Here is a 27,136-nt window from a genome sequence, read left to right on the forward strand (position 1 = left end):
CGGAGCGTTAACACAGTTCTGCTGTATTCTAAACACATTGTGGCCTTCGTTTGATCCTTAACAGCCGAGCTCAGAGTTACTACCTCCAGCTTACTGGTAAGAATGTAAAGCAGGAGGGGTTGGGGACTTAGCTCAGTGGTAGAGCACTTGCCTAGCAAGGTCCTAGGTTCAGTCCTGAGCTCCGATGGGAAAAAAAAGAATGTAAAGCAGGGAGAGCTACGGATTAGTTGAGTTATTAGATAGAGTTGAGGTTTGGATGCAGGTTTGTGTGAAACTAGGACTTCCCCACACTGTCTTGTTCCTACTTAGAATGACATTTTGTCCCGAGGGCCTTGTTCATCTCACTTTTTTTTTTAAATTTATTTTTATTTTATGTACATTGGTGCTTTGCTATTGGTGTTGGGTCCTTTGGAACCCGAGCTACAGACAGTTGTGAGTTGCCATGTGGGTGCTGGGAATTGAACCCGGGTTCTGAAAAAGCAATCAGTGCTCTTAACTGCTTAGCCATCTCTCCAGCCCTTATCTCACTTCTACAACGAAGTTTAAGCCAAGGAATTCCAAGATAGCTTCAGAGTTTCTGGGGTCTTAAGATCACTGTTTCTCAAATGTGTTCTGTGAAAACACTAACTCTATGTAGAGGAAAGGGACGCCTAGTACATTTACTGTGGAAAAAATGTATGTTAAGTGGACATGTGTGTGTGCACATGGGTGTGTGTGTCAGTGTTCACCCATGTATACCCAAATAGATGTACAAGTGGAGGCCAGAGCTTGGTATCTAGTGCATTCCTTTGTGGTTCTTCAGTCTCTCCTTTTCCTTTTGCAATTTTAAATTTTTATTTATTTTATGTGTATGATATTTTGTTCATATGTCTGTCTATAATGTGAATCCTGGAATTGGAATAGAGTTATGGACAGCTGTGAGCTGCCCTGTGGGTGCTAGAAATCAAAACTTGTCCTCTGCAAAAACAAGTGCTCTTAACCACTGAGCCGTCTTTCCAGCCATCTTCACCTTATTTTTTGAGACAGGTTCTCACTGAATCAGCAGCTCACCATGTCAACTATCTGGCCATTGAGTCCCTGGGGTCCTCCTATCTCTCGGTTCCCAGAACTGGCATTATAGATTTATACTATGATGTGTTCAGCTTTTACGGCAAGTGCCAGCATATGAACTCAGGTCTTAGAGCACTTTGCCCCCAAACATCTGCCTAACCCAGTATTCTCTGAGGTAATATTTCAAAACCTTTAAAATGCCAGTTAGCACCATTGAACCACGCTAGCTCTTAGGCCACTCTTCACACGTGAATTCTAAGAATACATTTGGGAAAGTGCAATGAATGTTGTTAGTATACCCTTTCTCTTTGCTTAGATTAAGTTTCTAAATTGTTTCTTTTTTAGGTTTGAGTCTGAAAAGCTAATTCTCGTTGGGGACCCCAAACAGCTGCCTCCTACAATTCAGGGTTCTGATGCAGCTCATGAAAATGGATTGGAACAAACTCTTTTTGATCGACTTTGCTTAATGGCATGTACTTCTAACTACTTTAAGTTATCATGGCTTGTATACTGTGAGGGTGGATAAAGTATGGAGATATGGTACCTTACCCTTGTTTTTAAATACTTTATAATTGGAGTTCTTTGGAAAGTATTCATCTTAAAGACAAGTGGAATCCTCTTGTTCTAACATGCCTTTAAAACAGAAGTGTTTGTTAGTGTACATCGCCTTCCATTATTCATGAGTGTTCCATTTAAGAGGGACAGTAAAGTGGCATTTCGTCACAGTACCAGCAACCACCACCTCTGTCTAGGTACCCAGCAACCAGTACCTAGTAATGGAGAGAAAAAAAAAGTTTTTTCGGTAAATACTTCAATTTTTATTTATTTTTTGTTAGCATGCCCAAAATGGTTTTCACTGTGATATTTCCCTTATACATACATGTCAGTCTCTTTTGTTTATATTTGCACACCCAAGCTCACCCTTTTTGTTTATATTTGCACGCCCCTTCTCTCCCACCCCTACTGGTCTCCATCATCCCCCAATAGTTTCTTTTCAGCTTTCATGACATTTGGATTCAATTACTCTGTTCCTCTGTTCTGCTCTCTTCTGATAGTCTTTCTGCTTTCATGTCCCCTGTGTGTGTGTGTGTGTGTGTGTGTGTGTGTGTGTGTAAAGAGTAGATATATTTAAATGTACATTTCATATATGAGAAAAGTAGTGTTTAGCTTTCTGAGTCTGGCTCATTTCATTGACATTCTGGTTTCTAGTTCCATCCATTTTCATACAAATTACATCACTTCATTTTCTTTCTAAGTTGAATAAAACTGTTGTATATATGTACCATCTTTCCTTTACAAATTTGTTTTGTTTTGTTATTCTTGTGTAAGTGTGTGTGTGAGAATGTGTGTGTTTCATGTGCTACAGACATAATGTGGAGGTCAGAGGACAGCTTCTGGAGTTGTTTCTCTCCTTCCACTGTGGCTCCCAGGGATTGAACTCAGGTCACCAGGCTTGCATGGCAAACACTTTTCAGTTATCACTCCTCTATTGATGAGTAACTAGACTGCTTCTACAGTTTTGCTGTTGTGAATAGTGGAATAAGAAACATGAATATGCAAATATGTCTGGTTTGCTGACTTAGAATCCTTCAGGTAAAACCCAGAAATGCTATATCTGGATATAGTTTCATTTTTAAATTTATATATATATAAAATATATTTATAAATTAAATAATTTTTTAAGGAACTTCTATACTGATTTCATAGTTGCTGGATCACTTTTCACTCCTACCAACATGAGACCAAAGGGTTTCCTTCTCCACCTGCTTGTTCATTTTTCACCATGTGTCTGCTTTTCTCTTTTTAATTTTATTTTTGAGATCGTATTGTTTTTATACATAAGAGTGTTTGCCTGTGTACCATGTGTGCAGTGCCTGCAGAGGCCAGAAGAGGGCACTGGATCCCCTGGGGCTGGAGTTAGACAGTGGCTGAGCTGCCATGTGGGTGCTGGGGATTGAACACCGGTCCTCTGAAAGAGCAGCCAGTGCTCTTAACCTTGGCACCACCTCTCCAGTCCCCATGGTGTGTTTTCTTGATGATAGCCGTACTGACTGGTTGAAATGCAATCTCAAAATTTTCATTTGCATTTCTCTAATGGCTAAGGATGATGAATGCTTAGTTTTAGTCTTTATACATTTATTTATTTTGGGGGCAAAGTAGAGGGCACACATGCTGTGGTACAGATGAAGTCGCCAGACAACTTGTGTAAGTTATCTCCTTCTACCATCTGGGGTCCAGGGATCATAATCAGATCTTCAGGCTTGGCAACAAGTACCTTTAACCGCCAAGCCATTTTACTGTGATGGGGTTAATGTTTGAGTTTTGGTATTTGGGGAGAGCCCTGGAGATTTCAGATATTAACGCCTGTCAGATGTATAGTTGGCAGATTGCCTTCCATTCACCAGGCTCTCTTCACTCTGGTCATGGTTTATTTTGCTATGTAGAAAACTTTTTAATTTCATGCAGTTCCATTTGTCAATTCTTTTTTATTTTGTGTGTCGTTTGTGTCCTTGCCTGTATTTCCTCTACTTGTTATAGTTTCAGGTTTTCTATTAAGGTCCTTGATCTAGTCTGGATTGGTTTTTGTGCAGGCTGAGAGATACAACTTCAATTTCATTCTTGCATGGTGTGTTTCCCCAGTGCCGAGCTGAAAAAGCTGTCTTTTTCTGTGCAAGCTCTGATACCTTTGTGGGTTCGTTTCTTGGTGCTTTCTTCTGTTTTACTGGTTCCTGTGTCTGTTTCTGTACCAGTGTTGGCTGTCTTTGTTACAGTGACTCTGTGGCAGTTTGAGATCAGGATTGTGAGGTTCCCAGCATTGATTCCTCTGCTTGGGATCACTTTGGCTAATTGGGATCTTTTGTGGTGTCAGTTGAATTTTGGAATTGTTTTTGGGTTTTGTTTGTTTTCTAGTTGTGTGAAGGATGACTGGAGTTTTGATGAAGACGGCACTGAATCAGTAAATTACTTTCAATAATTTTCAGCCATTTTCTAGTGTTAATTTCGCCAATCTGTGTATGAGAGGTCTTCTCATCTAATGTTTTCCATTTCTTTCTGTGTCTAAAAGTTTGCACCACAGAGCATGCAGACATCTTCCACATCCCTGGTTAGGCTTATTCATAGGTATTTAAATTTTTTTTATTATAAATATGAATTCCTCCCTAATGTGATTATTTATTTTTGTTTGTTTGTTGGGGGGGGTGGTGAGACAGGTTCTCAGGTAGTCCAGGCTGGCCTTAAACTCACTATGTGTCCTTAGGCTACTAATCTTCCTGACTCTGTCCCACTTGCTGTGACACCACTCCCAGTCTGCTTTCTGTTGACACAAGTTCATTATTGCTCTATAGAGAAATGCTGATTTTTATATGTTGATTTTTATTTGTAAGCTGCTACTTTGCTGGAAGTATTCATCAGGTCTAAGAAGTTTCTTTTGCAGTCTTTGAGTTTGTTTAAGGAAAAGATTATGTTATCTACAAATAGGGATAATTTGACTTTTTTTCTTTTTTAATTTAATTTTTTTTTCATTTTACATACCAACCACACTTTCCCCTCCCTCCCCTTATTCTGCTCCCCCTAACCTCCCTCCCACCCCATCCTCCATCTACTCTTCATAGGGGGTAAAGCCTCCCTTGGGGAGTCAACATAGGCTGACCCACTGAATTGGGGCAGGACCAGGCCCCTCCCCATGCATCAAGGCTGAGGAAAGTCTCCCACCATAGGGAATGGGCTCCAAAAAGCCAGTTTGTGTACACAGGATAAGTCCTGGTCCCACTGCCAGGGGCCCCACAAACAGATCAAGCCACACAACTGTCACCTGCATTCAGAGGGCCTAGTTTGGTCCCATGCAGGTTCCCCAGCTGTCAGTTCAGAGTCTGTGAGCTCCCATTACCTTGGGTCAGCTGTCTCTGGGGTTTTCCTTGTCATGATCTTGACCATCCTTGCTCCCATAATCCCTCCTCCCTCTCTTCAGCTGAATTCCAGGAGCTCGGCCCAGTGCTTGGTTGTGGGTCTCTGCATCTGCTTCCATCAGTTGCTGGATGTAGATTCTATGATGACACTTAGGGTAGTCACCAATCTGACTACAGGGGAAGGCTAGTTCAGGTACCTTCTCCACTATTGCTAGGAATCTTAGATGGGGTCATCCTTGTGGATTTCCTGGGAGTTTCCCTGGCACCAGGTTTCTCCCTAACCCCATAATGGCCCCCTCTGTCAAGATAGATCTCTTTCATTGCTCTCCTTCTCCATCCCTCCCCCAGCTCTGCCATCTCAATCCCTTATGTTCTCATTCCCTATCCCTTCCCCTCACCCATACCCCAGTTTACCCAGAAGATCTCAACTATTTCCCCTTCCTGGTATGATCCATGTGTGTCCCTCTTAGGGTCCTCCTTTTTACCTAGCTTCTCTGGGGTTGGGGATTATAGCCTGGTTATCCTTTGCTTTGCATCTACTTATGAGTGAGTATATACCATGTTTGTCCTTCTGAGTCTGGATTACCTCACTCAGGATGATTTTTTTTTCTAGTTCCATCCATTTTGGCTGTAAATTTCATGATGCCATTGCTTTTTTACTGCTGAGTAATACTCCATTGTGTATATGTACCACATTTTCTTTATCCATTCTTCGGTTGGGGGGCATCTAGGTTGTTTCCATGTTCTGGCTATTACAAATAATGCTGCTATCAACATAGTTGGGCAAGTGTCCTTGTGGTATAATTGAGCATCTTTTGGGTATAAACCCGAGTGGTATTGCTGGGTCTTGAGGTAGATTGATTCCCAATTTTCTGAGAAACCACTATACTAATTTCCAGAGTGACTATACAAGATTGTACTTCTACCAGCAGTGGAGGAGTATTCCCCTTGCTCCACATCCTCTCCAACATAAGCTGTTATGATCATAGCCATTCTGACAGGTGTAAGATGATATCTCAGAGTCGTTTTGATTTACATTTCCCTGATGGCTAAGAATATTGAGCAATTCCTTAAATGTATTTTGGCTATTTGGGATTCTTCTGTTGAGAATTCTGTTTAGATCTATACCCCATTTTTAAATTTGATTGTTTGGTATTTTGATATCTGATTTCTTGAGTTCTTTATATATTTTGGAGATTAGACTTCTGTCAGATGTAGGGTTGGTGAAGATCTTTTCCCATTCTGTAGACTGTCTAGTTTTGTCTTACTTACCATGTCCTTTGCCTTACAGAAGCGTCTCAGTTTCAGGAGGTCCCATTTATTAATGGTTGCTCTCAGTGTCTGTGCTACTGGTGTTATATTTAGGAAGTAGTCTCCTATGCCAATGTGTTCTAGGCTACTTCCTACTTTCTCTTCTATCAGGTTCAGTGTAATTGGATTTATGTTGAGGTCTTTGATCCACTTGGACTTGAGTTTTGTGCATGGCGATAGATATGGATCTATTTGCAGTCTTCTACATGTTGACATTAAGTTATATGCCAGCACCATTTATTGAGGATGCTTTCTTTTTTCCATTGTACAATTTTGTCAAAAATCAGGTGTTCATAGGTTTGTGGATTAATGTCGGGATCTTCAATTTGAGTCCGTTGATCCATGTGTCTGTTTATATGCCAATACCAAGCTGTTTTTATTACTATAGCTCTATAGTAGTACTTGAAGTCAGGCATGGTGATGCCTCCAGAAGTTCCTTTACTGTACAGGATTATTTGGCTATCCTGGGTTTTTTGTTTTTCCATATGAAACTGAGTATTGTTCTTTCTAAGTCTATGAAGAATTGTGTTGGGATTTTGATGGGGGTTGTGTTGAATCTGTTTATTGCTTTTGGTAAGATTGCCACTTTTACTATGTTGATCCTACCTATCCAAAAGCATGGGAGATCTTTCCATTTTTTTGGTATCTTCTTCAATTTCTTTCTTCAAAGACTTAAAGTTCTTGTCATACAGGTCTTTCACTTGTTTGGTTAGAGTTACCCCAAGATATTTTATGTTATTTGTGGCTATTGTAATGGGTGATGTTTCTCTGATTTCTTTCTCGGCTCATTTATTATTTGTATATAGGAGGGGTACTGATTTTTTTTTTTTTTTTTTTTTTTTAGTTAATCTTGTATCCTGCCACAGTACTGAAGGTGTTTTATCAGCTATAGGAGTTCCCTGGTAGAATTTTTGGGGTCACTTTATGTATACTATCATGTCATCTGAAAATAGCAAAAGTTTGACTTCTTCCTTGCCAATTTGTATCCCTGATCTCCTTTCGTTGTCTTATTGCTCTAGGTAGAACTTCGAGTACTATATTGAATAGATATGGGAAGAATGAACTTTGTCTTATTCCTGATTTTAGTGGAATAGCTTTGAGTTTCTTTCCATTTAATTTGATGTTGGCCGTTGGCTTGCTGTATATTGCCTTTATTATGTTTAGGTATGTTCCTTATATTCCTGATCTCTCCAAGACCTTTATCATGAAGGGGTCTTGGATTTTGTCAAAGGCTTTTTTTTTAGTATCTATTGAGATGATCATGTGGTTTTTTTCTTTTACTTTGTTTATATGGTAGACTACATTGACAGATTTTGGTATGTTGAACCACCCCTTCATCTCTGGGATAAAGCCTACTTGATCATGGTGGATGATTTTTTGATGTGTTCTTGGATTCGATTTGCCAGTATTTTATTGAGTAATTTTGCATCAGTGTTCATGAGGGAGATTGGCCTGTAGTTCTCTTTCTTAGTTGGTCTTTGTGTGGTTTGGGTATCAGGGTAACTGTGGCCTCGTAAAGAGTTTGGCAATGTTCTTTTTGTTTCTGTGGTATGGAACAATTTGAGGAGTATTGATCTTAGCTCTTCTTTGAAATTCTGGTAGAATTCTGTTCTGAAACCATCTGGCCCTGGGCTTTTTTGGTTGGGAGACTTTTGATGACTGCTTCTATTTTCTTAGGGGGTTATAGGTCTATTTAGATTGTTTATCTGGTTTTGATTTAATTTTGGCAAGTGGTACCTATCCAGAAAATTGTCTATTTCTTTAACATATTCCAATTTTGTGGAGTACGGGTTTTCAAAATGTGATCTAATGATGCTCTGGGTTTCCTCACTAACCAAAAGGCAGAGAACGAATATCCAAGTTAACAAAATCAGAAAAGAAAATCAAGATCAGATAAACAATAGAAGGGAATTCAGGGCAGGAATCCAAGGCAGGAAGCTGGAGCCAAGAGAGAAGGCAGGGTAAGTTGTTTACTGACTTGTTTATCCTGCTCTATTATACACTGGCTGGCACATCTATATCTATCATTAATATCTATCATTAATCAAGAAAATGCCCCACAACTTGCCTATAGGCCAATTTGATAGAGGAATTTTCTCAATTCAGGTTTCTTCTTCCCGGACGATTGTAGCTTGTGTCAAGTTGACGAAAACTAAGAAGCATAATGCCTCATATGATTTCTGTTCTTAAGTCTGTGTTTGTACTGTATTGCTTTTCCTCACTGACATGTGTTCAATCATCCTTACAACCGTGGGATGAAACCAGCTTTGTGTATGATCTCCCTAATGGAGTTGAATTATTTTGTATGTATTTTATTGGGAATTTTTATAGCTGTGTTCTTCAGGTATATTGGTGTATAGTTCTCTTTTTTGTGGTGGTCTGGTCTGCTTTTAATATCGAGGTAATGTTTGCTTTGTAGAACAATTTTGCCTCCAAATGAAACCTCATACCGTTCAGCAGTTACTCCCCACACCCTCCTACCTCCAGCCCCTGGCAACCAGTTGTCTGCTTGTATGGGTTTATCTGTTTTGTGTTTTTATCTTGATGGAATCCTACAATATGTATCTTATATCTTTACTTAGCATAGTTTTAAAGTTTGCCCACTGTGCCATCTCACCAGCCCACACTGTTTTGTTTTGTCTTAAATCATCCCAAATGGCAAATTTGTACTTACTAAATAACAACTTCCCATTCCTTCTTCCCTCCTGTACCTGGTAACCTCTGGTCTTCTTTCTGGAAGGCTTGGTTTGTGATCATCATTGTTGTCAGAAATCACTGAATATTACGTTATGTAGCTGTACATAATTTAGTCACCTCTATATCATTGAAATCCTAGTTATTTCTATTACAAGTAATGGTCCTTGCAGTATTTTTATACCCGAGGCTCCATCCTAGGTTTTGCATGTGTGCTGATTTAGACTTAGAAACTTCACCAAGTCTGTACCGCTTAGAGTAGTGAGACTTGATGTCTTCATTGTTTTTTATGTTTCTCATAGAAGATGCTTTGTTCATGAGGTCATTAACTCTACACTTAATATAAGTTTGTTATTGGCAGTCTTTGCACCTACTCAAGATGTTTTAATAACAACTGGAAAGTTTGGCTGATAGTGTGCTCCAGAAGCTTGCTGGAGGAGTGAGACTTGGATGCAAGGACACAGTAATGAGAGCTGGAGCTGTTTGAATATTCTGAATGAAACAGTGGCTTTAGCAAGGAAGAAAGTGAACAGAGTGTCAGTAACTTTCTGTGCTAGCAGGTGTTGAACGTGGGGCTTGTGTGAACTAGGCAGCACCATTGCATGGGGCAGCCACCACAGCCCTCTCTTCACTTGGTGTTTTGAGACAGTGTCTCACTAAGTTGGCCTTGAATTCCTTGTATAGTTCAGATAGAGCTTGGACTTGTGACCTGCTCACCTCAGCCGCCCTAGAGCTGAGATCACAGGCTTGTACTCCAGGCCTGCCTGATGTTAAAAGACCTTCATTATGAGGCCAGACTCCAGGTAGATTATAAAAGCATAATGTGGTGGGGGGAGCGAACATTAAGATTTGATTTACTCTATATTTTGTGGTCTTATAGTCTGTGAACACACTTTTCATAATGTGTTTTAAATATTTTATCTGTAGTTTGTTCACTTATTGTTGTAATTTATCTGAGCGTGATGTAACACTAAAATGTTTTAAATATGGTTTCTTTCTCTAGAGAAAAGGAAATGCTGTGTTTTAACTTTTGTTTTCCTCCATCTAAATTTCTTAGGGTTACAAACCCATTCTGTTGAGAACCCAATACCGCTGTCACCCTGTGATCAGTGCCATAGCTAATGATCTGTTTTATGAAGGAAACCTCATGGATGGCATTTCGGAGACAGAGAGGAGTCCTGTCCTGGAGTGGCTGCCCACGCTGTGTTTCTATAACGTAACAGGAGCAGAGCAGGTGAGTGACGTCAGTGTTGATGGGAATCACTACTTAATTTCTTGGTTTAATGTTATTGTTGTTTGCATGGCTTCACAGTCCTTCTGTAGCCTTTCTGGGAAGATAATTTCAGATCTGTTTCTTACTTCAGGTCGAAAGCGAGAACAGCTTCCAAAATGTGGCAGAAGCTGCTTTTACACTCAAGCTAATCCAATCACTGCTTGTAAGTGGAGTAGCGGGCTCCATGATTGGGGTGATAACATTATACAAGTCACAGATGTACAAGGTGTGTGCTGCATAGGATGATATTTATCACATTCTAAACATCATAGTCTATATTATAGTATTTGGTGTTACACCAGCAGTAGTTCACTTTGGTGCCTGAGACCTTTGGGACTGTCATTTATGTACTTACAAAAGAATATTCTGATGTATTTCTGGCCTGGATTTTTTCTGCATAACTCAATGTAAACCTAACAAGGTTTAATTAAATTCACTTTACAGCTGTTGGGACAAAATGTAAATAAACAGATTAGAGGAAGAAAATGAGGTGTATGCTTTGTGTCTGGGGACAGATGGAATTGAGACTGTTTTTCAAAATGTTCTTGCATTATTATATTTCATCAGTAAATTAAGGATGGATACCAGGTATTAATGTACATAAGAGCCAGTTACTTCTAAGTAGATTTTAATAGTCTTTTCTCTCTTAGTATTTTTTCTTTTTCATTATTAGTTACTTCTCAGTTCAAATTAGTATATAAAAATAAAATCCCATCAATAGGTTAATCTTCACTCGATTATGCTTCATAAATAAAAATAATACTGTCATTTTTAATTTTAGAAGCTTTCTACCTAAATTCATATAAGTTGTAAGAAAGAAATAAAAAATGCTCCTGAGTTAGTTTACTCCAAATGGTTGCATTGTTGACCAGTTTGGGGACTAAGTTCTTCATGATCTCTGTACTTCCTGAGCCTGTCCTTTCTCTACAGATTTGCCACTTACTCAGTGCTGTGGACATTGGCCATCCCGACATTAAAGCTGTGCAGGTGTCCACGGTGGATGCCTTTCAGGGCGCTGAAAAGGAAATCATTATTCTGTCCTGTGTGAGGACAAGACAAGTAGGATTCATTGATTCAGAAAAACGAATGAATGTTGCATTGACCAGAGGAAGGAGGCATTTGCTGATTGTGGGAAGTTTATCCTGTTTGAGGAAAAATCGACTATGGGGGCGTGTGATCCAACACTGTGAAGGTAAAATAAAAATGTACTTATTTCAAGCATTTTTAATTAGAACTGACTTTGTGGGGTTAGTCCCTGGGCGGTTAGTGTGGTTAGTGAGGAATAGCTGTGACTCATGTCCCCTTGGGAGATGCCTGAGGGCACAAGAACATGGAGACCCCTGTAAAAAAAAGTGTTCTTATGTTCTGTATCTTTTAAGGAAGAGAAGGTGGATTGCAACATGCAAGCCAGTGTGAACCACAGCTAGACCATCTTCTTAAAGATTATTTTGAAAAACAAGCAGAAGAAAAACAGAAGAAAAAGGAAAAAGAAAAATCTAAGGATAAATCTCATTAACAGAAACAACAACAAAGTATGGCCAGGAGTGTTGGATTGTTGTAAATTCAGAATCTTTTTACACTGTGTATTTTTAATAGTTTTCTTTATTCTAAAGCCCCTAATACAAAAAGTTACATTATTTAAATAACATGCCAAATAAGTGCGTGTAAAAATTTGCTCTTTAAAAAGGTCTGCATTTTATATTAAGATAGGCAGATGTTTGTGTGATAGACAAATGTCTTGTTTATGAAAGAAACAAATTTTACAAGAGTCAGGAAGGCATTCAGTATGCATAAAAAATACATGATGGTCTCAAAAGCACAGCCCCAGTCAAGACTACTAGCAGTTTCTTCTGAACTGGAACATTGGGATTGAAATACATGAATTGGGGCTGGAGAGATGGCTCAGTGGATAAGAGCACTGGCTGTTCTTACAGAGGTCCCGAGTTCAATTCTCAGCAACCACATGAAGGCTCCCAACCATCTGTAATAAGAACTGGCACCCTCTTCTGGCCTGCAGACAGAACACTGTATACATAATAAATAAATCTTCTTAAAAAAAAAGAAAGGAAGAAATAAATAAATAAATAAATAAATAAATAAATACATGAATTGGCCAAGCATTTAAAAACTAAAACCATTAACAATAAAAACTTAAAAAGTACAGGAGAGAAGGTGCGGTACAGCACTGTGCCACAGACAGTAGGTGCTGTAGGTCTCTGGGGAGTGGACAGGACAAGTCACTTTCAGCCCTCCTCGGGTCTCCTCCCTGTGCATTTATCTGCACAGTACTTACTGGTGTATGTGTAGAATATGTGGATAATGTACAAAATAGAAAAGTGTACAAAATACAGAAGCTATATAAAAGAAAACAAAATTACCTAGAAATCCATTGTTCAGGTTATCATTAACAAATTGCTCCCGTCTTTCTGTGTTTATAGTCACTCTGTAAATATATACGTGTAAGTTTTAGGCATTGTTAATAAAGGAATGTATTCATATGCAGATGGAAAAAATGACAAAGTCTTGATCATAATTAATATCAGTGTATTTATTTTTAGCAAACAAAACATTTTAGTGACCCAAATCATTTAGTATTTATTTAAGAATTATTTTAGCATTTATTTCAAGAACACAGAAAATTGTTTCCTTAAGTTTCCTTGTAATAAAATCTTACCAGTCTAGGGCTGGCAGGATGGTGCAGTGGGTAGAGGTACTTTGCTGCCAAGCTTGACCACCTGAGTTTAGTCCTGGGTCCCCACGTGGTGCACAGCAGGGAGAGCCGACTCCTGCAGCGTATCCTCTGACCACACACGTGCCTGGTCCACAGGGCCGCCCGCACACATGTACTAAATAAGTTAATGTCCTCAAAAATGGTAGCGGACATTTACATTAAAAATGATAATTGTCTCTGTGGAACTCCAACCATAGTTACTCTTTTTTCATTTGTGTGTGTACATGTGTGAGTGGGGCAGGTGACAGCAAGTGTCTGGTATTGCTCCATACATTATTCCTTTGAAATACCACCTCTGGGCTGGAGAGATGGCTCAGGGGTTAAGAGCACTGGCTGCTCTTCCAGAGGTCCTGAGTTCAATTCCCAGCAACCATCTGTAATGAGATCTGGTGCCCTCATCTGGCCTGCAGGGATACATGCAGGCAGAACACTGTATATGTAATAAGTAAATCTTGAATGAGAGAGAGAGAGAGAGAGAGAGAGAGAGAGAGAGAGAGAGAGAGAGAGAGAGAGAGAGGGAAGAAAGAGAGAGAGAAAGAAAAGAAAAAGAAATAAGGTCTCTGAACCTAGAGCTCATGGTTTTTTGACTAGGTTGATTCTCCTGCTACGCTTTGTCTTTCTCAGATCTGAGTGACAGGCATACGGGATGTCACCTAACCTGTCGTGTAGGTGCTGATATCCAAATTCTGGCCTTCATGCTTGCCCAGCAAGTGTTTTTACCTGCTGAGCCATCTCCAATCCAGGAGTTACTCTTTTTAAATGCTCTGTAAAGTAAATGATGAGATTCCCCATGTGTCTTTACAATGTATGAGGAATATTTGGAGCAAGTATTATAGAACTGTGCTTTGCCTGTGGGCTGTGTAATATAACAACTAATATTTAAAATGAATTCCTGAGCTTTGCTGTTCAAACCTCCCATTTTTTAAGAAAGATTTATTTATTTATTTATTTATTTATTTATTTATTTATTTATTTATTTATGTATTTAATATAGTGTTCTGCCTGCATGTATCCCTGCCCGCCAGAAGAGGGCACCAGATCTCATTATAGATGGTTGTGAGCCACCATGTGGTTGCCAGGAACTGAACTCAGGAACTCTGGAAGAGGAGCCTGTCCTCTTAACCTCTGAGCCATCTCTCCAGCCCCAAACCTCCCATGTTCTTTTTTCCTTAATTTTGAGTCTTTTCTTGGCTAACTCCAGCAAAAGTTTTAAGTGATTTTATTTTCTAAGACAAATAAAGAACTATGTCTTTTATTTATTTTAATATTTTATGTATATAATTGTCTTGCCTACATGTATGTGTGTATATCATCAAAATGCCAAGACTTACAAAACCAAGAAACACCAACTCTCAGAGGCAAATCTATAAGAGACCTTAGTAGAGATTGTGAAAACCAAGAAAGGATGGTATGCGAGTTCAAGCCCTGATTGTGAATAATTTCCAGACAAATATCTAGTAAAATTATCTTCTAAGAGTAACAGAGAACTTAACAAGCATTTCAAGACAGGCACAAACTAACCAAACTCATGACGGCCATGCCAGCATTGTAGGAGATATTAAAGGAATCCCACACAGAAGAAGAAAATCACAATTGTGAGAGTACAGAAAAGAATACATTTCATGAGAGGAGTAGATGAACAAAAAAAGCTAGTGAATCGGTTGTGTTCAACTCAGAAAACCCTAATATAATAAGGAAAGAGAGACAATGAGAGAACAAACACTGATTGAACCACACAGGGAAACACAAGTACAGGAACCAGCCTGTCCCTCTCAACAACTCAGATGTACAGTCATTAAAAAGACCTAGCTATTGGGCTGAAAAACAAGATCTGTTTGTTGTCTCTAAGAAAAACACCTCTCTGGCAGACATGCACAAAGAGAGTCAAATGATGTTAGCTGGCGTACCAAGCCAAAGTTAAAATGAACTCTGGTAAGGTAGACCTCAAGCAAAATGGTAAGATAAAAGAATGTCACTGCATTTTACTGACAGGAGTAATTCATCATGAAATAATGGTGTACTCAAGTTCACAAAAGCATAGCAACCACTCTTAGCTATAAAAGGCAGATCTGTCCAGTTACGGTGATAGTGGGCAACTTCTATACCCCATTCTCATTACTAAGGACGATTCAACACACAAATCTGTACATGTAACACAGACTCATGGGCAGAAACCACATGGTCATCTCAATAGAGACAGGGGTTTTGACAAAATTCAACATCCCTTTGTGATAAAAATTCCATATGGAAGTAGGAATAGAAGAAATATACCTCTAAACAGACTCATAGGGAAGAGGACGGTAGGTAATAGGGGTGGAATGGAGATAAGGTGGTAATAGTAATGATGTGTGTGTGTGTGTGTGTGTGTGTATAAAATTGTCAAAGAAGAAATTTGATTTTTTAAATGGCTATACTGGCCCGTTGTGGTGGCACACACCTTTAATTCTAGTACCCAAGAGGCACAGACAAGAAGATCTCTGCAAATTTGACACCAGCCTTTTTACACAGGGAGGAGTCCCAGGCCAGCCAGGGCTACAAAGTGAGACCTGCCCCTCCCTTGAAAAGGCTATATTATGCCAACCTATATCCTACACCATATTGAATGGGAGAAAAATTGAGAACATTCCACCAGAAAACTCTTAGAGCTGATAAATGCTTTCTGCAAAGGATCAGAATACAAGTCAGCACTAAAAACTTAGAAATTTTTCTTTATATCAGTGATAAAATTTTCTAAGAAGTTCCAGGTTGAAAAAAAAAATCTCATCCACAATAGCTTCAAAAAATAAAGTATCTGGCTGGAGAGATGGCTAAGTGGTTAAGAGTGCTTGCTGTTCTTGCAAAGGGCCCAGGGTTCAATTCCCAACACCCAATTGGAGGCCCACCACTTTCTCAGCACCAGGCATGCATGTGGTGCACAGACATATGTGCAAGCATAGCACTCAGACAAAAAACATTTTAAAAAGCATAAAATTTTTAGGAATAAACCTTGGGAACCAGTCTAGATCCAATCAATGGATAAAGAAATGTGGGGCTGGAGAGATGGCTCAGAGGTTAAGAGCACTGACTGCTCTTCCAGAGGTCCTGAGTTTAATTCCCAGCAACCACATGGTGGCTCACAACCATCCATAATCAGATCTGGTGCCCTCTTCTGGCCTGCAGGCATACATGGGGGAAGAATACTGTATACATAATTATAAATCTTTAAAAGAAAGAAAAAGAAAGAAAGAAAGAAAGAAAGAAAGAAAGAAAGAAAGAAAGAGAAATGCGCGCGCGCGCGCGCGCGCACACACACACACACGATGTTTTATTCTGCAGTAAAGAATAAAATGACATTCCCACAAAAATGAGAGGACTGGAGATCACCGTGTTAAATGAAACAAGCCAGATCCAGAAAGACAAACATTTGTCTGTTATGTACGGAATGCAGATTTTAAATAGATGACAGGAGAGTTGAAGGGGAACTATGTAGGTAGGAGGAAGTGTTTAAGGGGAGATGGGGCGGGCAAGAGAGGGTAATGGGAGAAAGACAAATATGTTTTATGTTGAGGCAGATCTCTACCTGTCTGATATGGAAGCCGAAGGGAGACTATTTGGGGAACACAGAAGAAAAGGGGTGATGGGTGAGTGAATATGAGTAAAGCATAAGTATGTATGATGTCACAAAAAAAGCCTTATATTGTATACAAACAAAAATTAGTTGAGAGACTATAATAGAAGAAAAGGCTCCAGCGTGCTACTCAAAGCAAGGAAGAACAATGCTTAACTGAAGTGTATTAGTAGCCACGCTGGTTATTCTTACAATTCTCATGATTTGATAATCAAAAGTGGGTTGAGACAATATACTTGTTTTATGATTCTCTCCTCTGCAGCCAATCCTGTGTTTGAAAGCATATATTACAAGTTAAATTCTGAAGTTACAAAGCCCTGCTTTAAACTTCAAAATAAAACGTAACTTTTGGCGTTATTATTTTACATTTGAGAAAACACGTTTGATTTGAAAATGCCAAGGCAAACCCCCGAGGCTGCATGCTCTCAACTACAGTTTAATTTGAAGGCAGCTGTGAAGTAGCTTTATACTAATTAGATTTTTTTATATTAAATAAGAATGAACTGGAAATTGGTGATTTACTTGACAGATAATTGGGCTTTGAAAATTAAATAATTGCTCTAAAAACATTAACTCAGCACTGATTTGAAATGCCTGCTTTGTTATTACTCATGAGCAGAAAGTAAGTTTGGTCCAAGCTGCATTAATATGATTTGATTACACAGTCAAGGAAAAATACTGCCCACCTCTCCCTAATCCTCCATTCTTTCCACCCAGAAACACTAGTTGTGTTGATTAGTCTCTAAGTTACTGGTTTTCCTTAATTTTCTACTCTCTAATTAAACAAGTCCGAGTGGGGATAAACGAGTGTGTGAGAGCATGTGTGTAAAAAATTAGGAAGCGGGCAACAGAATAGTTTAGTTCAGGTTTCCACAACATGTATGTGCAGCTTGTTTTATGGGTCGGCCTAGGCAATGAGGGACTGGTTACATGCTACTCTAACCTCAGCTCCTGGAGGGGTATACTCTCCCTTACAGAGAAACTTTCAAGCATTCTAGAAGTACAAACACTGGGCTTTGACCACTCTTGGAATGTGCCCTTCTTCCTTTCCTCCTCTTCGACCTCCTCCTCCCCCCTCCTCCATCTTCTCTCCCTCCTCCTCCCCCTCCTCCTCCTTTTCCTCCTCTTTCCCCTTTAATATATAATGCCTGGGGACTGGAGAGATGACTCAGAAGTTAAGAGCACTAGCTGATTTTCCAGAGGACCAGGGATCAGTTCCCAGCACCCACATGGCATCTCACAATCTTCTATAGCTCCAGTTCCAAGGTTTCTGATCCCCTCTTCTGGCCTTTGTGCTTAATACATATATATGCGCGTGGTGCACAGACATAACATGCAGACAAAACACCCATATACTGTAAGATTAATCAATTTTTAAAAATTGCTCTGTGTGTGTGAGAGTGAGAAAGAGATAGGAGATCAAATGGTGTCCTTCATTGTTCTTGTGGCTCCTTTTAGGTATGGGAGGACCTATGTGGTATTTTGAATGGATGATGGTAACCTTGAGCACCATGGTGCCATCAAATAGGTACAGAATCAGGGAACAGCAAAAATGTAATGAACAGCAAGCAGGCCAGGGAGACTTGCTGATCTCGGCACCCTTGGGATGAGATGATACTTGCTCTTACGTGCCATGCATGTGGAGTAAGCAAGCTCATTGAATGAGATACGAAGGACAGAAGTGGCTGCGTGTCAGTGAAGGAGCGGACACGGGCAGCTTCCGCGTCAATGGCTCTTTTGACTGTGCTTTGCATCTATAATTTGGTCCTGGCACTAGCATGATAGGTGAGCAGCAAGTGCTCTCCACCAAGCGATGAGGGAATTAAGGACAGGGCTGGGGATGCAATTCTGTAGTAGGCACTGGGCCACATGTGCCAGATGGCTTTGATCAGCATTGCTGAAAAAAAAAAAAAAAAGCAAAGTGACCAGACAGACTGTTTTCTTTTTAAAAACACCACCTACTTTACCATATTTTCTATAGATTTGTTTGCTTGTTTTTGAGACAGGATCTCATTCTATGGTCTTGGCTGCTCTTGAACTCATAGAGGTCTACCTGCCTTGCCTCCCAAGTGCTAGGACTAAAGGCATGCTTTCAAAGTCAAGAGGAAGACACTAAAAGTTGACTGGAAACACTTGATTTGGGGTGCACAGGTTGGTGTGGAAAATGAGGTTATCCATGGGCTTCACCTTCAGATCATGGTTGCCTTTACTTGGTAATACAAGTCTGAATGAGAAATAGCATGTTGTTTGTGTTCATTACACAAGACAGACAGCCCTTCACTCACTGAGTAGTGGATGCTCTTCAGACTAAACTCCAGTAAACAATTTAGATCAGAATCAAGTAAAACTGCCTAATTCAAATCAAGCCCGTCAGTCAGGTTCTAATTAGGAATGCATAGCTCAAGCTAAGAAATTCAATAGGAGGATTTTTAAGAACTAATTACGAAGATATGTGAGAACTGAAACCCAACCAGAACAGAAATTAGTAAAGCTAAGGCAAGAGGTACCAGAGTCCCAGAGCTGGGAGTGTTGAGCGAGATCATGGAAAACAATCGGTAGGCACCGGGATTATAGAAGTTCTGCTGGGAGCTGGGAGTGATGGAGACAAGCTTGGAGTTTCGGGTCTGAATGCCAGCGGTGATCATCAGCAAAAGCTTCCTCGTGTGTAAGCATGATGATGCCAACAATGTCTTCTTTGGGATCTGCATGAGGATGAAGTGGAGTGCCATGCTGAGTTCCTGTCTGGTATAGTTCCGGCTCACTGTGTGTCTGCTTCTTTATAGAAGTTCCTGGATCTTGCGGATCTGCTTTTTTTTTTTTTTCCTAGAAGTTTCTTTTACCTCAAAAATGTTAGCAGGTATGTGTTAGAAATTAGCCTTTAAAAAAGTCAGAAAACAAACAAAAAACCTGGGTGTAGTGACACTCTCCTTTAATCCCAGCATTCAGGAGACAGAGGCAGGCAGATCTCTGAGTTCAAGGCCAGCCTGGTCTACAGAGGGAGCTCCAGGACAGCCAAGGCTACACAGAAACTGTGTCTTGGTTAACATTAACCAATGACAAAATGTCAGAAGAGGGAAGGCCATCATGTCCATCCCCCCAACCCCCCATCCCAGAACTCTACCTTGGTGTTCCAACTCAAGTTGCAACTGATCCAATCACCTTGATGATTAAAGAGAAATAACTGCTTGGTATACAGATTTTTTTCTTAAATATCAAATTAGAGAGAAGTTCTGGTTGTCTGTAAATTGTGGCTGAAATCACTGTCTAGTTGTACCTTTGTGGCCTGATGCTTGAAACCAAAGACCATTCTACTGAGTCTAATGGACTACTTGTGTGCATTTTTAGTCACTATTTTAAAATTCTATGTGACCTGTTTTATGAGGAAGTGAAAAATCATGTTGGGGAAGGCAAGGCTGTTACCTTAATGAAGAACTGTTTCTTAGTTGGTCTATTGTGAGCAAATGATCCTTGTCCAGGTGTCAGCATGGAGGAAAGCATCACCAAGTTCAGCAACAATGGGAGCCAGAGGAAGCCAGAATGGAGTGCGGTTCTTTGGGAGTGCTTAGATATTTATTTTGAAACACATGCCCTTCCCCGAATGCCTCTCAGCTCAGCTTCTGAGGAAGTGTTCATCCAATAGAACTCAGGTGACTTGAAGGATTTGCCAAGGATAGAATTCCAGATCCACGAAAACAACAAAACTGTATCCCCCCCCCCAACACACACACACCCTTTTTGTAGCAAATTAGATCCTTCCCAGGAGGGAAACTTACAGAAACTGTGTTCTATTTGCAGCAATCAGTGAATTCAGATTTAGTTAATATTGATGTAGAGTCTTGTTGTTTGAATTTCTAGGTTATTTTGTGCTTTCAAAGTTTCTTGATAGACTTTTACCACAGTGTTAGAAACTATCATTTCAATTTTTTCCTCCTGATTTTTTCTACACAACATTGTATTGTAAGATTAGTCCTTCTCTTCTAGGGAAAATAGGCTCTAAAATCCTCAGAAATAAGACCATGGTGGACTTACCAGGGACAACACTCTCAAAACTGAATTGCCCTCTCCCAGGAGCTATTAATTGCAATATTTTTATTTATTTAAGATTTCTGTTTATTTAGTGTATCTTTGTGAGTGTAACCTCATTGCGGATGTGGATGCCTCCAGGAGCTGGAGTTGTAAGCCGTCATGAGTCTGGAGCCATGAGTACAAGAGCAGTGATCAGTCACTCCTAACTTCCAAGCCAACTCTCCAGCCCTGTCACTAATACTTCATACGCATGATCTAATAAGAAATGAACAGTGGGAATCAGTGAAATGGCTCTGTAGGTAAGGGAGATTGGCACCAAGCCTGATGAAGTGAATTCTACATCTGTATTTCTACTCATAACAATCATCATTTGCTAATAATACCTCATTGTTCAGAGAGAGGGTGTGGGGCGGGGAGGTGCATGCCTTTTATCGCAGCATTAGGGAAGCAGAGGCAGGCAGATCTCTGAGTTGGGGGGTCTACAGTGAGAGTACCTGGATACACAGGGCTACAAAACCCTGTCTCAAAAAACCAGACACACTGGAGAGGCGCACGGACAACGTTTATCTGTGCACACACCGTGTGGATTCGCTGAGACGCACAGCTAAGCCCTGTTCACCGTCTGGAGTCGAAATCTTCCTAGTTATTGGGCCCCGTCGTCGCTTCTGGTTGGACAGCGAAATTCTCAGAACAGACTTGAGGCCCCCGTGCTATTGTTCTCAAGCTTGGCTGCCATCAGAACCCCGAGGGCAAGTGTTGGTCAGTCTATCTCGTTTGTATTCGCCGTCTGAATCCGCAGGCTGGGTACGGCGCATCTGGGAGCAGCAGGTGGAGACTCCCCGGCAGGGCGTCCGAGGAGGGCGTCGCCCCGGGGTGGACGCTGCCCGCGAGTTTCCCCCGCAGGCCCCGGGAGGCGTCGTCCTGCCAAGTCCCGCCAGGGGGAGCCGCGACCTCGCTGGCCGCCCTGCGCTCCTGCCGCCGTCGCGGGCTGTCGAGGCTCAGGTGTGGCCTGCAGGCCGCCGCAGCCCCCGCCGCCCCGGGCTGCTGGAGCCCCTTCCCCACCGCTGGGCGCTGGAGGACGGCCCGGTGTTGTGTTGTAAAAGCCTTCTCCGCCCCGCACTGCGCCTAGGCGTGAATGAGGGAGGGGTGGGAGGGGCACGCGGGCGAGATGGAGAAAAGAGGCGCTGGCGGCCTGAATACCTCCTTTAAATTACTGCTGACACCTCGGTTCCAGGCCCCTAAAATCTCAATCAACAATCCATTAGAACTCAACAGGAGTAAAACTAAATCCTCGTTTAAGTGTATTTATCCGATCTCCTTTCTCTCTTTCAAATGCTAAATCCATTTCAGCATATGCCCCTTCTTTCTCTCGCCTTTTTCTTAAGACTGGCAGCCCATACCTCTCTTGTAAATATGAGAGATGCTAATCATATGACATATCACGTCTCCGTCGGAGCCGGAATAAAGCCTTCAGATTTGGGATCATTGCCTCCAGACAACAGCTTCATCAGCCGGAAAGTTGGTTTTTTTCTCCTTTCCTTCAACTCTCAATCCCCTCTTTGTCTGGAGGAAAATGCGGCCGACTCGAGCCACCCAGGCCATATGGTTCACTCTGTATTTTTTTAGTTGAATTCTGAATTGTTTCTGTGACTTGCGAAGTTTTTTTGGAAGTGCATATAAAGAGGTAGGAGAGCTACTTGTGCGGGGGAGCGCTGCCCGGCGCGCCGCGGCCGCCCCCTCCCGGCCGGGAGAGCCAGCTCCGCCCAGGCCTGCACCAGCAGAAGCATGATCTCAATATTGTGAGCCACTGCCGAGCCGGGAGACAGCGTGGTTCGCCCCAAGTGCCGACCCGGGGCCCCTCTCCCGGCTTGGCACATAGGGTGTGCTGAGAGAATGAATGAAGGAACAAACCAGCTTTATAGGTGTATATATACCCTGGATTGCTGGGGTGGGGTTAAATATATCTTGGCACCTCTGAAAATTAATTCTCTTCCCTCCCCTCCTCCTGCCACGCTGTATTGCATTGCACTTGTGCATTGTCTTCATAGCACGGACCATTTTCAGACGCCCGGAGTTTAAACAAAATTCTGTTTGAATGTAGGCTCCATGTAGCTGTGGAACGGTGCCCATGTTGTGCACCCCAGCGTTGCCCCGGGCCAGGCCAGTGCTAGCTTGTCTAGGATGCCCTTAAGAGTAACCTTGAATGTAGGAAGGAGCGAGAAGGCAATGAATAAATTAAATAAATATCTCATTCCCCGGAAGCATAGATTAAAGAATTCGTGTCTGCTAAAATTCAAACTTATTTGCTCCAGCCTCACTATACAACACTTAAAGTCAAGAAATAACACTCGTGTTTATTTCTAGAAGTGTTTTTAGGTTTTTGTTTTTGTTTTCCTTAACGGGAAAATGAGAGGGGGGGGGGACATCAGCTCTCAAGATCTTCATCCATTTCTCTGCATGTTTTTTTTTTTTTTTTTTTTTTTTTTTTTTTTTTTTTTTTTTTTTTTTTGCTTTCCAGGTTGGAGACATGGAGACAGTTCCCGAAGGCAGCAGGCTGCCAAATTTCCTTTCTCTCTAACTCCTAACACAAACCCCAAAGGGCCCTTTCACCAAATCATTACATTCTACAGAGGTGGTCAAGCTAGCACTGCTTTTCATGAAATGGAGAAAGAAAAGGGTCCTTGAAGTTTAGAAGATGCCCAAGGAAAGTCCTTGAATGACATCAAAAGAACGAGTTTCCATAGCTGTTGAAGCGCGAGGGCAGTGTATCCGCACAAAGGGGACGGGGCACCAGGACGGGCCCACTGCTCTGTCCCAGGACAATTGGGTCACTGAAATAGGGAATTAATTACCATTGGAGAGTGGGCAGCCCATTCACTACTGGCTGAGTTTTATTAAACGCCAATATAAATAACAAAACAGCTCTTGTGGCCGCACTATTCCTACACGCCAAAGGAAGGATTATGCCGAGGATTAACATCTTAAAGTCTATGAGACTTTCTGACTCAGGGCTCGGGGCTGGTAATCGCGTTTGTCTCCTGGTTCAGCGATTAGTGCTCTTTCTTGCACTTTCTCTGGATAGCCAATGTCCCTTTTTGCAGGCACACAGGCTTGGGGAGGAGTTCTCTCCCTAGAAGCACCCCCCCCCCCCAACTTCACATTCAGACGTCGGCCGGCCGTTCTTTCTCCTTCACCTGAGTAAAACAAGCAGGGAGCTAGCATGGACAGGCAGGATCTCTCCCCAGTGAGTTCTTTCCTTCGTGGGGGAAGAATTAGGGATGAGAGTCTTCCAGGCTCTGCCTTCCTCAGAGCCGACTAGGCGAAGATCAGTGGAAGAAGACCAAGGCCGGGCCTGTCCTGCACTTACCGGACCCGGTGAGGCAAGCCGGGTCATCAGTGTGTTTGGCTGGCAGGCACCCAGAGCAAGCTGTGAGGCTTGGAGCCGCGGTCTCAGACCGAGGAGAAAGTCCTCTGACTTCAATTGTTCTCAACTGGTTTCTCCGACGCAGAAAGAGGGGTCGGCACTGGGAAGAGCTAGCGCAGCCACGCAGTGGGGACCCCTCCAGGACTCGGTGGAAACGGCACCCTCCCATCACAGGATCTGAGGAGGAAAAGAGTGAGAATCCCAAGTCTGGAGCTTGAGGGAATCAGGACTCAGCAGGTGTCAGTTTACACTACTTCCCGCAACTCCAGGGCTCCAGAGGAGAGCTCTCCGAAAGCGGAAGTCCCTCCTGCCTCCACCACCAAAAACTAACCTTAAAATCGCAGGGTTGGGCCGGGCGGTGGCGGTGCACACACCTTTAATTCCAACACTCAAGAGGTAGAGGCAGGCGGATCCCTGAGTTTAAGGCCAGCCTGATCTACAGAGTGAGTTCTAGGACAGCCAGGGCTACACAGAAAAACTCTGTCTTAAAAAAAAAAAAGTTGCAGGATTATTTTACAAAGGAAAGCTGATTGTTCTCATGCTAGTGACTCGAGCTCTGGAAACTGCACCTCCAATTCGTAGGGAAGCCCCAGAAATCCTACAAATATAACATACCGGGATTTGCTAATTTAACTTTCTCGCCATCTTTCCGCCTTTCGGGCAGCTCACTCGGAGGGTTAGGATTAAGGCTACACAGCAGTTTCTTTCTGCAGAGAGTAGACACGCGCCCTCTTGGCGTCGTCGCGGGATAGCCACGAGCACTCACAAGGAAGGGCTCCCTCCTTCACGCCCGAATAGTCGTCTGTCGAAAGTCTGGACCATTTGTCCTCTCTTGCCACTTGTGAGGTCGAAATGCTGACCTCCCCACAGAGACACCTACCCTAAACTTTAGGGCTTTGGGCCATCTCAAAGTTCAAGCTTCTCAGAAGGAACAAAGGTTTTCTAAAGATCTCCACCCCTTGACCCCTCCCCTTACTTCAACTTTTTCTCTAGCTACACGCAATCCGCCTCCTTTCTAAGGCTTGCTTGGGGACGAGTTTAAATCACTAGGCTCCCATTTCTCGATAACAGCGTGCTTTGAGCTTTTGTTCTCTCAAAGTAGGATTGCACACTGAAAGAGGGACTGAAGATGAACAGTTTGACCCTTTAGGACAGTTCACGCTATGGCCAGGCGCGGCCCTAGGTCGCCAGCCTCGCCGGGGCTATTCACGCGATCCCCGCCCCCTTCACACAACATTTCAGCCGGGGCTCATCTACACAAACTTTCAGACCACACAAGTGCCTCTTGAATTTATTTAAGTTAAAAGAGTGCTAGAAGGATCTAGCTAAGGATGTTGGTCACGTCTTCGCAAAGCTGAGTACCAATCCAAATTGCTTTTTCGTTCGTTTTCCCAGCAAAACTGAGCACAGTCTCGAACAAATAGAAATCTGCTATCCAGACAATTGAGCATGGTCAGTTAGTTGGCCTCTGGATTGCACAGTATTGTTAGCTTGTCTTTGGACTTGTTTCTTTTCTTTTTTGAATATTATTTTTATAGTGAGAAATATGTATAGAAGTGTTTTGGTGTTAAGAGCTAGCAGGAGGCTGGACACTGTGGCACAGGATTTTATTCCCAGAACCCAGGAGGCAGAGGCAGGGGGATCTCTGACAGTTTGAGGCCAGCAGTCTCCAGAGTGAGCTCCAGACAAGCCAGGGTTATATGGCAAGACTCTGTCTCAAAAAATTAGAGGGTGGGGGGAGGAGAGAGACAGACAGACAGACAGTGCCAGACACAGAAGACAACTCTTGAGAGCTACAGCACAAACACATATAATTCTTAGTTTCAGAACATTTACATCTGTACTTCACAATGTAATCTAACACACACCCATTGCATAAACCAAGGAGCTTCTTACTCAAAAAGTGAAAAATCTATGAACCCATGACATCTTGATATTTAAATGAATTAGGGATTGATAATATCAAAATCTGAATATGCACACAATTCTAAGTTTCTTGACAGTTTTGAAATGCATGTTGCATTCTTCGAAGAAAACCTCCATAATAAGAAATGTGCAGCCGGGCGGTGGTGGCGCACGCCTTTAATCCCAGCACTCGGAAGGCAGAGCCAGGCGGATCTCTGTGAGTTCGAGGCCAGCCTGGGCTACCAAGTGAGCTCCAGGAAAGGCGCAAAGCTACACAGAGAAACCCTGTCTCGAAAAACCAAAAAAAGAAAGAAAGAAGAAATGTGTAGCCAATCTTAAAACTATTTTACCACTTGTCAGCATTGGCTCAGACACTTCTGTGTGCATTATTTGTATGAACCGCAGACATAGTATGGATTTGTCCTTTTTAAAAAAAAGATTTGTTGCTAAGCGTGGTGGCACACACCTTTAACCCCAGCACTCAGGAGGCAGAGGCAGGCGGATCTCTGTGAGTTCAAGGCCTGCCTGGTCTTGCACAGCGAGTTCCAGGACAGCTGGTGTGGTTACACAGAGAAACCCTGAAATATTTGTTTATTCTATTTTATATGTAGGAGTGTTTTGCCTGCATGTATGCCTGTACTCTATGTGTGTGCCCAGTGTCTGTGGAGGCCACAAGTCTGAGGAGGGAAAAAGGCGGAAAGAGGGTGTCAGATCTGGAACTGGAGTTAGGGATGGTTGTGAGCCTCCATGTGGGTGCTGGTTATCGAACCCAGGTTCTCTGCAAGAGTAACAAGTACTGTCAAGGGAAGTGCTGAGCCATCTCTCCAGCCCTTTAGGTGTGGACTTGTCAAAGGGAGGCCTGTGCATACTCAGGGAATCGTAACACCATACAATGATAGCAGCATAAAAAAGTGGGAGTCAGACCCCCCCATGCTGCTAACAAGCAGTGAGAGAATTCCACTGTGTGTTCCACTGGCACTAAGTGTTAGACCCCGCTTGATGTCGTTCTTATTCTGGGCTACACAAGGCTCATCAGCTTTCCCTTTAAAGCTTGTATTTAACTGAATTATGATTATATTCTGCCAATATTTTGTCTGTAGGTCACCCAGCACGCCCTGATAGGCAAAGAAGAAGAAGAAGAAGAAGAAGAAGAAGAAGAAGAAGAAGAAGAAGAAGAAATTTGCCCAAAGGATGTGTTTCTACTGATACC

The 27,136-nt window shown here is 42.0% G+C and overlaps 1 protein-coding gene across 5 annotated transcripts in view; it reads left to right on the forward strand.

The window, feature by feature from the left end:
* The window catches only part of Zgrf1 (zinc finger GRF-type containing 1), a 64,325-nt gene extending 52,137 nt beyond the window's left edge, over window positions 1–12,188 (forward strand). For 4 of the 5 annotated variants that reach the window (XM_037207084.1, XM_028856559.2, XM_037207086.1 and 1 more), the window contains 5 exons: window positions 1,396–1,519; window positions 10,018–10,194; window positions 10,325–10,459; window positions 11,164–11,425; window positions 11,613–12,188. In XM_037207084.1, the coding sequence (XP_037062979.1) occupies window positions 1,396–1,519; window positions 10,018–10,194; window positions 10,325–10,459; window positions 11,164–11,425; window positions 11,613–11,749 (835 nt within the window). In that variant the 3' untranslated portion in view covers window positions 11,750–12,188. The remainder of the gene's footprint in view (window positions 1–1,395; window positions 1,520–10,017; window positions 10,195–10,324; window positions 10,460–11,163; window positions 11,426–11,612) is intronic. The other variant, XM_037207085.1, reaches the window with a different exon arrangement.
* Window positions 12,189–27,136: the final 14,948 nt, after the last annotated feature.

The sequence above is a fragment of the Peromyscus leucopus genome, chromosome 6 (genome assembly GCF_004664715.2).
Source record: "Peromyscus leucopus breed LL Stock chromosome 6, UCI_PerLeu_2.1, whole genome shotgun sequence".
Taxonomy (NCBI): domain Eukaryota; kingdom Metazoa; phylum Chordata; class Mammalia; order Rodentia; family Cricetidae; genus Peromyscus; species Peromyscus leucopus.